The following is a 14,167-nucleotide window of genomic DNA, read 5'->3' on the forward strand; positions in this document are numbered from 1 at the left end:
GTCTTTAGTTTCAGTTTATTTATTTAGTGCTTAATTATAGCACAGCTAATCCTAGCACTGGATTAGCCGAATCTCTCTCTTTCCCAGCGAACAAAGAAATAGTTCTGTGCAGCAGAAACCTCCCTCATTGGATATTCGCATCAGCTCTGATGTGTGACGTCATGTTGTCTTGATAAATGAAATAGTAGTCTGTTAAATTCATGTGATTCACATTTAGTGGTGACAACTGACCTGTTTATTCTTATTTTTTCTGAAAAATAATGTAAATATATAAAATCTGTAAAATGTTTAAAATAATTGAGTCAGTTGTGTATAATTAGGAGTTGAGGTGAAATGTGGCTGTAGTGCTGTGGCCTACTATAAAAGCCGTGTGACATAATTAGTGAATATCTACAAAACTGAGCTGTAAGAAATGGAATATTTAAGCCTGGGCTTCAATGAAAACAGCGTTTTCTCGAAGAGGCAGGGACTCGGCAGGTTGTAAGGTGAGTACAATTCACTGTCAGCGGCTTTCCAATCAGCACAGGCACAGTCCGCATGGATACAGTCGCTTCTGGCTGTAAAAAACAGCAACTGAGTGAAAACAGAAAATAGAGATCGATGTGTTTATAGTTGTTTCTTACGTAAGTTTCTGCAGTCTGTAATGTGGATCCTGCAGCAGAGCCGAGAGCTGATCCACTCTGACGTCTGTTAATTTTCTGTAGCTCAGATCCAGCTCCGTGTGCAGTAAGGGGTTTTTACTGAACATTCGAGTAAGAAGGTTGTAGGCTTCCTCTGCTTCAGCACTTTTCAACAACCTGTAGGGATTTGAAGAGAAAGGTTCTTTTCACAGTATTTATTTATTTGTTTGTTTGTTTATTTAATATGATGTTTGCTTCTAGAAGAATCACCTGAGTGTCAGTTTGTTAGTTTTGCAGTCAGTAAGTTGTTGGACTCCTGATGCTCCAGGGTCGTTCCCTCTGAGATCCAGCTCTCTCAGGTGTGATGATGGGTTTAGTTTCAGAGCTTCAGCCAGAGCAGTGTATCCTTCCTCTGTTATACTGCAGTCTGAAAGTCTACACAAAAACACACAACTCTCTGATTTTATGTTGGAAATCTCTGTAAATCTCCTCAAACATCAATGAGAGTAAAAAATGTGGCAGCTTTCATTGTGAGACTAAATTATTTTCCCTGTTTTTGTCCTCTCTGGAAACACACACCAGTTTACCAATCTGTGATGCCTGAAATGTTCTGAACTCAGAAACAGACATTATAAAGTCAGGAGTGAAAACTGGATCATAGCAGGAAATATAAAGTCTTTTCCAAATGAAATATTTCTCCGTTCTGTCTGACACGCCCCCTCAAATTCACTCGGCTTTAATAAAACTATACAGTGCATATGAAACATTTTCAGACCTTCGGCTTTTACTGAGAACTTCTTTGTTAATAATAATAATAATAATAATAATAATAATAATAATAATAATAATTTAACTACTTATATTGCGCCTGTTACATAAAAAATGCTCACAGGCGCATTACAATATCGGAAAAATGTCAAGTATGAAAATCTAATTACATTCTATGAATATTTATAAATCTTACATTCTTAGTGAACAATAACTAACTAATAAATTACGAAATCATCACTATATTTGATAAAACGAAAAATAACTAATTATAATTTAAAAACCTAAATGAAGACAAAAGCTCTATAATATTCTATCGCTTAGCAGTTATACGCCTCTTTAAATAGATGGGTTTTCAGGAGGCGTTTAAATGTATTTAGATTGTCTGTAGCTCTTATTTCTATTGGAAGAGTGTTCCAAAGTTTTGGTGCCGCAATTATAAAATGTGCGGTCACCTAGAGTTTTTAGACTTTTAAAACTAGGTTGCTTTAGCAGAAGCGTATCTGAAGTAGATCTCAAATTATATCTAGTAATTATCTTAAATTCTATAAGTTCAGAAAATACAAAGGAGAAAGACCATTCACAGTTTTGTAAACTAGTAGTAAAATCTTAAACTGGATGCGATAACTAATCGGAAGCCAGTGAAGTCTAAATAGAAAAGGAGTAATGTGATCATAGCGGCTAATTTTCAGGATGACACGAGCGGTGGCATTTTGAACCCGCTGGAGCTTTTGCAGTTGGTTACTAGGCAACCCATAAAGTAGGCTATAAAATCTAGTCTACTAGTGACAAAGGCATTAACTAATATCTGTGTTGAGTCATAATCTAAGTATTTTCTTATCCGTCTTATATTGTAAAGATAAAAAAATGCCGATTTACAGATATTGTTAATGTGAGTATCCATCTTAAACTGACTGTCAAACCAGCAGCCCAGGTTTTTCACTTTATTAGACGGTGTAGTGGTACACTCCCCAACCTGCAAGGAGTCTATACTGACTTTGGTGAGTTGTTGTCTGGTGCCAATGATGATGAACTCAGCCTTGTCATCGTTTAACTTTAATCTGTCTTGAAGCATCCATTTCCTGATGTCTGAAATGCAGTTTTGCATAGCCTTTACTGCTGCTGATTGGTCAGAATCTGAATTCGCATTAAATGAGATATACAATTGTGTATCGTCCGCGTATGTATGTACATCAAGTAGGTGACGTTCGATGATCTTGAACAGTCTACTTGCATAAAGAACAAAAAGTAGGGGCCCAAGACAGGATCCGTGTGGGACACCATACTTCAACTGGAACTTCGTCGATGTCTTGCAATTGATGGAGATGGTCTGTGATCTGTTATAAAGATATGATGCAAACCAAGAGTAAGCAATTCCAGATATGCTAAAGTCAGAGGACAAACGATCAAGTAGTATTGTGTGATCTACGGTATCGAACGCCGCACTAAGATCGAGAAGCACTAGCAAGGTGACACGTTGTTGGTTCATGTTGAATAAGATGTCGTTTTGCACCCGCAACAGGGCAGTTTCTGTACTGTGGTGTTCACGATATGCAGATTGTTCTTTTGGGTACAGATTGTTTGTGGTAAGATGATGGTGGGTTTCACAAAATACTGCCCTCTCTGTAAGTTTCGAAGCAAATGAAAGATTGCTAATTGGCCGTAAGTTGGTGAAAAGTGCTTCAGCAGAGGTCTTCTTTAGTCTAGGCTGAACATCGGCTAATTTCCAGGCATCTGGAAAGTTCCCATTATCAAGAGAAAGATTTATCATTCTAGTAATAACTGGTAAGAGTACATCCAGGCATTCAACTACCAAAGACATGGGCATGGGATCCAGACTGCAGGTCTTCTTGCTCGATCTCCCAATTAGCCTCTTAACATCTTCCTCGCTGAGCGCAGTAAAGGACGCCAGTTGAACGGGACAAGTGCTAGATAGTTGTATTAGCGTTGCTGGACTAGGTTGTAAAGCAGCTGCTGTATCAAGTGCAGATCTAATACGCTCTATCTTCTGTACAAAAAAACTTCCCGATATCATTGGCCAGTTTTGTGTTATCATTGTAGCCCGGAAAGGACAGATCAATTTCTTGATTAAACAATGACTTTACAGACCTAAATAACTTACACGAGTCATTACTATTTTCTTGTATGAGGTCAGTGTAGTAAATTGAGCGTGCTCTCTTGGTAACACGTGTTGCGAGGTTTTTCTTAGCCTTAAAATCCAATAAGTCGCTGTGCAATTTCGTTCTGCGCCATTTCCTCTCAGCGCGCCTCTTTTCTTTTTTAGCGGATTTAACTTCATCGTTGAACCACGGAACAATAGGTCTTTTCATAACAGTCTTAGTGATGATAGGTGCATGGCGGTCTAGGGCCACTTTTAGTGTATTATTATAGGCATTCACCAAACCATCTAGGTCATAAGAGAGCAGGTTTTTACAGAAATCAGTTCGAGAGAGCTCTTCTTGTAAAACACCTCTGTCAATAGACTTAATTTTCCTAAATGTTACCTGCGATCTTTTAAGAAAAGGCTTAGACACTTGAAGCTTGCAGTAGACTGGCATATGATCAGAAAATAATCAATCAGTCCACGGTGTAGAAATCCCAAGCTGGTCAGATAATCTTGTGATAGCAAGGTCAAGGGTATGTCCGCTAATGTGGGTTAGAACGGTAACATGTTGCTTTAGTCCAGTACTTTCAAGTAAATCACACATCCTGATCGTATCTGTATCGCCTGCCACATCCATATGGATGTTAAAATCTCCAGTTATCAGTAGATGATTTGTGCAAAACACTGCAGACTCGAGAAACGTGGAAAATTCCTCAAAGAAAACACTTGTGGTGACAGGATGCACTTCTGAGTATGGTGTTCTGTAGATGATTATCAGATGGATTCGATCCGTTTCAGTCTTAATATCCCATTCAGAGTACTCAAATGATCTTAATTCAGCTGCGTCGCCGTTAATCACAGTCAGATTATCCCTGAACAAAATTCCAGTCCCACCACCAGATCGACTAAGGCTACATCCACACGACAACGGCAGCGAGATGTTATTTAAAAATACATCGCGTCCAAATGGGCAACGATCAGTAAAATATCAGGTCCATATGGCAACGTAACGCTTGCTGAAAACGATGCAATACACATGCCACACCTCTAGGGGCGCTGTAAGATGGTCCCTTCGGAGACACCAGAACAATAGAAGAAGTAAGGACGCATGCGCATAAACTATTATGCGCGAGACTTCATATTAGCCACAAAGTCAGGAAAATCTGTTCGTAAAATTACATTATAATGACCAAATACAATGAAAAGTATTTTTCCAGTCTCACCTGTGAAAGGTAATCCCATGTGATCTCGTTTGGACGGCAAACCCGTTGGTACAGTTAAACGCAGCTAATCTTTATTCTCCGCTTTGACCTTTCCAATATGGCGGCGAGGATGACGTATGATTCTACGCGGAAGGGGGCGTCTTTAATGGTCCGGAATAAATTGAATATTACACGTTGATGGATTAATTTGCTCCTCTACGCCCTTTTTGAGGAATGTACTGTAGGACTAAAACCAACATCTGAAGAGGTGAGATCGCTCCTTTTTCCCCCTATTTTTGCTGGTGGGATTGACTCTGCCCTAAGGGCAGAGTCTCTCTCTCTCTCTCTCTCTCTCACTTTGCACCATTACACAATAAATATTCACAGTGAAAATATTTTGTAAGCGCGTTTCATGAACCAAGTTATAGGATTTGTTGACAACTCGCATCGCATCGCAATGAGATCATTGGCACTACTGGTGTTAAGAATCAGACCATTTCATAAATGAATATTTTGCTGTAGAGCTGCAGTGTTTGTACAATTGCATGTTTTTGCTTCACTATTACTGTCACTATTCTGCTTCTTGCATTACTACTGTGAACTAACACTGAACATAATAATAATAATAATAATAATAATAATAATAATAATATCCAAGCTCGTGTTTCACTCTCACTAGTGCTCTGTAAGGCTTTTTCCTGGTGATATCCTGGTGATATTCGTTACACTTCTACCCGGCGTGAAGCACTCACAGTCATGTGGTTGTGATGTCATCGTAAACAAATCCGTTCTACTCATCCAGACGACTTCACAACGGCAACGTTGCCAGATCTTTCCACTCTGGAACCCGTTCTCAAAAAGATTGCGTTTTGGGCACCCAAAACGCCGGTGCCATGTGGACGCCAGGCCTAAACGATAAGCAATTGTATCAGAGTCACCTGAATCCGTTGCCGTGTGGACAGGGCTTAAGCCGTGGATGGTCTAGGAGTTTATAGCCAACTGGTGTGCACAATGTTCGTGATGCTGACTCAAATGGATTGAACCATGTTTCTGTAAGAGCAACTACGTTCGGCTTATACTCACAAACAAGATCAATCAATTCTCCCGCTTTGTTATTCAGGGATTGCGCATTTAATAAACAGAACTTCAAGCCAGAAGAGTTTGTAGTATGCAAAACGTCGTGCGTAGATCGAAATAACGGCATTAGATTTTCTTTATTTCTAGATCTAGAGTTCATTGGTCGATTGAACCGCATGCTAGATACTACCACAGGTATCCTGAACGTAGTTTCATTAGCTACAAAGCCCGCGAACACTGGAGTGTTAGGATGTTTTGTCTGAAGTGATCTGTTAGCAATTGAAAGATTTGAATAGTTCCTTGCAGGTCTTTGAACCAGAATTTTTTTCCTATTGGTTCGTTCCGAACAGAAACGGAATTTTAACGTTTCCGGTTTTGGGTTCCACCATTAAATAGACGTTCCCGAACCGGTTAGAACAAAAAAATTTAGTTCCCGGAACGGTTAATTACGTTCCCTGTCAGCTGTTTAACAAATGGCTATAAAATTATGTCTCTGTCTCATCCAGCTTAAGCCAAATGTAGGCTAATTCTATTACAACCTTCATTAAATAAGACAAGAAATAATTCAAAACAATTATTATTTCAAATGTTGGCGATTTGGATTCTCAGTATGTCTTCCCATCTACACAAACAGAAAAAGTGCCAAAAATGAAAGAGAATTCGTTTAGTGTGTTACCAAAGGCTACTCAGGCCCTATAGAGGGCTACCGCATGACGTCACCGCGCCGCGAGATTTTGTTAGGCGCCATATTGGAAGACCAAGTACACATCTATGCAAGTACATACATTCATAAAACAAACTACACCTGAAATGTAGCCAGGGCCGGTTCTGCCCTAATCTGGACCCGGGTGCAACATCGCGCAACCCCCCCCCAAAAAAAACAGTCTAAATCAGGACAACCATCACATAACTATAACTATAAAAATTTTATATCAACTATTTTAACTAAATGGGCTATAATAAATAAGCCTGCAGGCAGCCACGGCGGGCTGCCTCAGAAAAGTAACCATTCAATGACAACTGAAAGCCTGCAGCCACGGCGGGCTGCCTCAGAAAAGTAACCATTTGTCCTACCTTAAAACTCGTTTTGCATTTTCTGCCTCCTTTTTTGTATTTTCGACCCTCTGTTTATTTTCTTTCCTTTTCTGAAAACCCGATTTGTGTCCAGACATTTTGTTCTGCTACCAATGAACTAACTCGTCAGGTCTCGTCTCTCGAGCCCGCGATGATTCCCGTGGGAAGGGCAACAATTGATACATTTTTACAAACAGCCAATAGGGAGGTTGCAACGTTCAGGCTCTTCTTTGCTCAGACACTCAGTAATGCACTTATTCACTTATTATCACGTGGAGACGTGATAGTAGTCCACCTTCCCACTCTCTCCATTCAGTCAGTGAACATCACACAGGAAGTGAACCCCAGCGGGTCACAGAAACTTGCGCAGGAGAAGAATGACTCTTTTATTTGTAGGCTACGGAAACTTTGAGGAACGAAATAAAAACCGGTATTAACCGGTTACCATCATTTTTAATAAGCGTTTCTGTTCCGGAACACAAAAAATAATAAAGTTTCTGGTTTCGTTTCTGTTCCATGTGAAATAGAAAAAGTTCCCGGTTTTCGTTTTCGTTCCTTGAACCGGTTCAAAGCCCTGATTCCTTGTTTTGTTAGACAATGGTGCCCAGCGACGTGTGACAGACACACGAGTATGAATGGTTGAGTGACCATCCGTGGGACCAGGATTTAACTTAAAGACAAGATCACCTTGAAGTGGGCATTGAAATGTTGCGTCCGAGTTGGCATAATACACACACCGGCATTTACTACGCTTGATCTTGGAGCAACCAAAGGAACAATGCATGCCAAAAACAACTTCATTATCAAAAGTAGAGTAATGTTCCCAAGTGGCGTTACTTGACAATAGAAAATTCTTGATGAAATCCACTCCATTGTTCTCCAGATTCACTAGACAAATTAGGTTTTGCGATGGATGAAACAGAAATGCTGGATTTCTTGCATTATAAATGATTGTTGCCTCACCAGTACAGCACAAGGGTGCACTCCAACCTCTTATGCATGAACTCATGCAAGCAGAATATCCAGTCCGACAAGTGTGGAGCACTTCGATCTTCTTCAGGGCTGTCTGACAAGCCTCCTCACTAGTAAACTCAAATAGGTTGTTGCATGTTCGTACACTGTCACATCCACACCTCCCATCGATTATGTTACAGCCTGTAACCAGGTTCTCGTTGCATGGCTCAAATCCCAAAAGCTGGTCGTCATCCCAGTTTTCATCTTCGCAAACTCCGACCTCGATGGAGCTGCCACCGAGTGGAGGTCTGATCACGCACCGCAGCCCCGCGTCGCGCGTACCGTACAGGCCATACACCCCGCCGCAGCTCTCGTTCTTCTGCTTAGCGCACACGGAGCAACAGCCGCAGATCCCAGGCACCACGGCGCCGACACACTGCTTCGGCTCCTCGTACTTGGACTCATCGCAGGGCAAACAAAGCAGCGCCCGGCCGCCGGTCGCCGCCAGTAGCAGCAGCAGCAGCGCCACGAGCTGCCAGATCAACACCCATTTCATCCTAAAGGCTAGGCTCGGCAACGGTGAAATGCAACAGTGAAATGTACATAAAAAAAGAAAAAAATCATAAAGAAAGAAAGTTAAAAAGCCACAAAAGGGCACGACGCTCACATGCTCACAGCAATCACCAACACGCCCACTCACTCACGCAATTGTGAAGACTTTACAGAGTCTGAAAATGTAAAGTTCCTGACACTGGACACTTCTTCCATAAATGTTGCAGACGACACAGAGATGATGATATGAAAACAGATGCAGAACGTCGACCGTCATCTGTATTCTTATCCCTTTTTCCCTCCGTATGTGGATAATGAGATCATTTCTAAACTGCTCAGTGCACTGTTTGAAATCTACAGACACCACAACACTGACACGACCACAACACTGACACGACAACATCTACTGCATTTCACGGCTCTATCAGAGCCTCTGGATGATGAATGAAGTGTGTATTAGATGTTACCTCACAGTCTCCAGTTTACAGTGTGGATTCTTCAGTTCTGCAGAGAGCAGCTTCACTCCTGAATCCTGAATCCTGTTCTGACTCAGATTCAGCTCCCTCAGGGTGGAGGATTCTGATCTGAGAGCTGTGAGCAGAGCTGAACATCCTTTCTCTGTCAGATTACACTCACGGAGTCTGAAAGCACAATAAATCACAGTTAACTGTGGGTTTTTCTTCAGCAGTTCTGTGTGCAGAAGGGGGTCTTTTCTCCTCAAACTACTCATTACTACTGAAAAAGACATGAAAACTCGATGAATGATTGATAACCTAAAGGCAAACTGTTCAACACTAACATCACTAACTGAAGTTTACAGATTAATATATAATTCAGTTCCGTACTGAAGTTTTTCAGCTCTGCAGTGTGGATCCTTCAGTAAAGCAGAGAGTTGCTCTGCTCCTGAATCTCCTGCGATTTTCCCACTCAGATTCAGGTCCGTCTGCAGGATTGGGTTTATACCCACAACTTTAGTCACATGATCATAAGCTTTCTGTGCATTGGGACTTTTCAACAACCTGTAGAGAGAGAAAGAACAGATAAATAATAAGTCATTTATCATTTATTACACTGAACAGCAATGCAGTGTTACTTTTTCACTAATTGTTTGGTCCTTGGTGGAAAACTAATTTTAAACATTCACACTCTCACTTCAGCATCATTCTGACTTCAGATTTCTTCATTTATTTCCTTTATAAAAAATATGAAGATAAAAATAATAATTGTGTACAATCATAAAAATACTGTAAAAGTGTGAGAAATGTGAGTAACAGTGCACTATACAGTGGTGCAAACAGCAAAACTTTACTAATTAGTCAGAATGAAAGCTGTGTGCATTTACTGGGGGAAAGTGCTCACCTCAGTGTACATTTTCCATCATTCAGCAAATTCCTAAACTCCTTCATTCCTGATGCTCCAGGGTCGTTCCCTCTGAGATCCAGCTCTCTCAGGTGTGATGAGCGCTGTGACTTCAGAGCTTCAGCCAGATCAGTGTATCCTTTCTCTGTCATATTACAGTCTGAAAGTCTGGAGAAGGAGCAGAAAGTTCAGCATGTGGTTAAGGGTGGATTTGGGGAAATGTTCTCAATGCTCAGTACTTCATTATTCTTTCATTTCCACAAACCCGTCATCACTAATGAACTACACAAACGTGTTTGTAAATTACATCCACCTGACAATTTTTATTCATTTAGAATTTATTTGGAGCTGCATGTAATTCTACCTCAAAAATGCAAAGGCCACTAATTTCAGTACAAATAAATCCTCACCGCTCCGTTTGACTGAACAGATGTTATTCAGGTAATTAGTTAATTATCCAGGCAGAGCAGTTAGTCCACTTGGCCAAATTACAGCTTTACTAATTAATCCAAATGTTGATCACTCAAATAAAAAATCTCTTTTTTATTTCTGCCCTAACTCAGTGTGATTGAATATAACCCCACTGACCATCTCGGTGACGGTGAGCAGTGGTGTGTCCAGGCTCTTTGGTGGATGATAAATGAGCACACGACAACATCTACCTTCATATTTTCCAAACACAAGATACTGATTGATTTTAGGGCCTTTTCTGTTGATTTTGTGTTGATTTTAGGGCCTGATAAGGAATTTTTTGGCACTGATAAGGACTGTGATTTATGATAATCGATATTCTCGGCTGATACACACCCCTCAAAAAAAAAAGACAAACGTCTTCATTCAAATGGGAACGCATTAAAACATTGTGATGAGTACAAAAATAGTCAAGCAGGCCTCAATGTACATTTATAACATTTTGAATAAGGTACACAACAAAATTACTTTAATGAGGCTTTTATACATAACTATTCATCTGGAAACAAACACATTTATTAGTTATGTGTTTTCAAGAAATAGCCAGCTTCATTAGAAATAAAATGTTTAATCCATCTTCACTCAAATATAGCATGGATGCAATGCTAATATCACAAAGAAACACTTTGGGATTCTTTATTCTTTGATTTATATCGGAACTACACAAAAATAATTTGAGACAAAACAAAAAATATAATGTGTATATATACGCGATACACCATTAATTTATGTGTACGACTGAAACTGACTTTCTTTAAATCACTGAACCCCTTCATCTGTTTTCCACGCCGTTGCGATTCTGCTCGACTCTGCTTGGGTCCGCTGATAGTTGTGATTTCTGGTGTTCCAACAGAGAAGTCGCAGTTCGCCCTCTGGTGGACAAACTATGCACCAACACAACATGTTTGAATGATCCATCCTCTGTCTCGACATTATTTTTAATTGTCATTTATCAGCCATTATAATGCTGATGCTAATTTATCAGCAATCACCTCATAATGACATGCCGATTTATCAGTTGGGCTCTCGTTGGTTTTATTTTAAAAAAATCTTCCATGTTGTTTTCCTCGAAGAAATCTTGTTTGCAGGAGCTGCTTTTCATATCATTTTCCCTCTCACTGTTTTTTTTTCTCTGTGTACATTGCCATTTAGAATTTAACTTTTTCAGTCGCTTCCAATACAGTGTAATTTATTTTGTAAATTAAATCTTAATATCTGATAATGAAGGCTTTTGGGAAACGCTCACAAAACAGGCTCACATGTGTTGTCCTTTGTTCAGCCGCTGATTGTTGAATAAAGTGAGTTGTTATTGGGAAACACAGCCCTGAATGAGTTGCTGATTAATCTGTTCCTACACGCTACAAATATACTGAGAATGAAATAAAACATCATTGATCTAGTCATGCAGAATATTAAATGACTTACCGAAGCGTCTGGAGTTTGCAGGATGAGCTCTTTAGTAGAGTAGAGATCCGAGTCACTCCTGGATTTCCCAGTGTGTTCTCACTCAGGTCCAGCTCTGTCAGGTGTGAAGGGTTTGAAGTAAGAGCTGATATCAGATCAGCACAGCCGCTCACTGTAATACTGCAGTTACTCAGCCTGCAGACAGAGAACACAGCTGAGAAAAACCTCTTTAAACAACCCACACAATCAACCATCAAAAATAATGGAGTATCAGAAATGTATCAGAAATAACGGAGCTATAACGGAGTGGTGAGAACGTGTACAGTGGACTGTTCACCCACACTCTCAGAACCACAGGAGATTCTGCAGCAGGACTGATTGTGCTAAACAGTGTTCACACTACACTAATATCTTTAAAGATTTAATGTGAACACAAAGAAAAATACCAGGTGAGGAAGTCACCCGACAGTGGCGCTATAATATCTCTGAGGGGTTTGAAATTCAGAGTAATTTCAGTGCAGTAGCCAACATTTATCACCATTATTTAAGGGAAGCACAGGTTCTGCCACATTTCACATGAGATTCATTTACTTACATTAATTAACATAAAATAAATAATGAAGCGTGTTACACTACAGGGGTTCCCTTTTTATAACTAAATGATTTAGATGAACTCTTAATAATTTCTTTCCCTTATTCACAGAGTAAAATGATGCCACTTCATCAGTTTTGTCAACAAAATTCAAAAGGGTTTTATTTATCAATTACAAATTCTAAATCTATTAGTTATTTTTCTTACTTTTTTAATCATTCACTTTTTTCAACATTTTTACTTTTCTCAGACTAAAAATAATTTACTTCAGTTTCTCCAGAGTGCAGTTTGAGTTGTGCAGTAGATCAGAGAGCTCCTTCACTCCTGAGTCTCCAATTGTGTTCTCACTCAGGTCCAGCTCCTTGAGGTGTGAGGGGTTTGTTCTCAGAGCTGATACAATAGCACCACAATCTTCCTCAGAGAGACGGCACTGACACAACCTGCAGGGGGGGCAGATTAATTTCATTGTGCTTTTCCTTCCTCATCTTAACTGACTTTACTTAAAGAGTGTGAAGCTTCCTATCAGGCTCCTGTTCTGCTCTTCTGGATCTGTCTCTGCTTGTTGCTCTGATCATGTCTGGGTATCGTATGACGATATCTCACTGTGGGTCTTGTGTGTTTAAGAATTCTTGACGGTGGTAAGTGCAGTTCTCGCTGTAGTCATGAAATAATCTGACAGGTCTGTACTGTACATTACTCTGTTACTGTAACTTCTTCAACCTGGAGGATTTTATTATCTGCAGATTAACTGGTGGTTTGTGACCAGTGTTTAACATTTCCAGAAGGTTTTCTGTTACTTTTAGTAATAATTATAGTTTCAGTATAAACCTTAATCCAGCTGCTGGTGGCAGGAGATTAATAATAATAATAATAATAATAATAATAATAATAATAATAATAATAACTAGTATTATACTTATTCTTTTTCTTCTTATTATTACAGGTGTGACGGGTTTAAACACAGAGCTGATGCCAGAGCAGCACAGCCTTCATTTCTCACCCTGCTCTTATTTACCCTGGATACAGAGAGACAACAAGGAAGAGAAAACAACTGTCTTATTTTATGTACAAAATAAATTAATGAAGATGTGATATTGGATACAAATTGAGAATTTAATCTTTTTTTTCTTGTTAATTTATTAACTCTAGATGGTCACTGAATGGATTGTGTACAGATTACTGGGTTGTCATTAAAAACTGATATTATAATAATTCAGTGCTTGACTGAGCACGACTTCAAAAGTAAAAGAAATAGTGTTGAAGGATAAAAGCATTTCATGACACTTTGTCATGTTTTTAAGAAATGACATTGACATACTTGAGTGTTTCCAGGAGGCAGTGTGAATTCTGTAGGAAGTTCGAGATGTGCTTTATTCCTGAGTCTCCTGCTTTATTCCCGCTCAGATCCAGCTCTCTGAGCTGTGAGGGATTTTCTTCCAGAGCTGCAGCCAAAGCAGCACAGCCTTCAGCTGCTACACTGCAGTTACACAGTCTGCAGAAGGAAAGAAGGAGCACAATGAACAGATCGCATCTCATTTGTTCAATAAGAACGCAATATTTTCATTCTTTTCTTTAAAAGTTACCTTAGAATTACACCAATTAGACGTTTACATTGGAATAGAACTTTTACACACTTAAACACCTTTTAGTTAAAAATAATAAATCTAGTAATATTTATTTTTAAATCAAAGCAAGCTGTTCATTATATTATGTTCAAGTTCTAGTTTAGTGAGGGGTTTTTTTGTTTTGTTTTTTTCCTGATCTCTTTGCCAGACTTGGACACAGAGAATATGGAGACTCAGAAATGTATTAACAGCATTAAAGTCTGTAGAACATGTACTGCTTTTTTAATGACACATAATTCTGCAGTCATTTAAACTCAGAGATTAAAATACTGAATTGATGCTTCACTGAAGGATTAGACATCATTTCAGATGTTCCTTCACCTCAGTGTTCTGAGTGGAGACTGTGGATTCTTCAGTCCAGCAGA

The 14,167-nt window shown here is 39.5% G+C and overlaps 1 protein-coding gene across 1 annotated transcript in view; it reads right to left on the minus strand.

The window, feature by feature from the left end:
* Window positions 1-619: 619 nt before the first annotated feature.
* The window catches only part of LOC132888449 (NACHT, LRR and PYD domains-containing protein 3-like), a 122,944-nt gene continuing 109,396 nt past the window's right edge, over window positions 620-14,167 (minus strand). The window contains exons 19-26 of the mRNA XM_060924498.1: window positions 13,496-13,669; window positions 12,444-12,617; window positions 11,607-11,780; window positions 9,711-9,878; window positions 9,197-9,370; window positions 8,819-8,992; window positions 891-1,055; window positions 620-797 (exon numbers count right to left, since the gene is read on the minus strand). Coding sequence (XP_060780481.1) covers window positions 620-797; window positions 891-1,055; window positions 8,819-8,992; window positions 9,197-9,370; window positions 9,711-9,878; window positions 11,607-11,780; window positions 12,444-12,617; window positions 13,496-13,669 — 1,381 coding nt within the window. The remainder of the gene's footprint in view (window positions 798-890; window positions 1,056-8,818; window positions 8,993-9,196; window positions 9,371-9,710; window positions 9,879-11,606; window positions 11,781-12,443; window positions 12,618-13,495; window positions 13,670-14,167) is intronic.

This window comes from Neoarius graeffei, chromosome 6 (assembly GCF_027579695.1).
Source record: "Neoarius graeffei isolate fNeoGra1 chromosome 6, fNeoGra1.pri, whole genome shotgun sequence".
In the NCBI taxonomy this organism is placed as follows: Eukaryota; Metazoa; Chordata; class Actinopteri; order Siluriformes; family Ariidae; genus Neoarius; species Neoarius graeffei.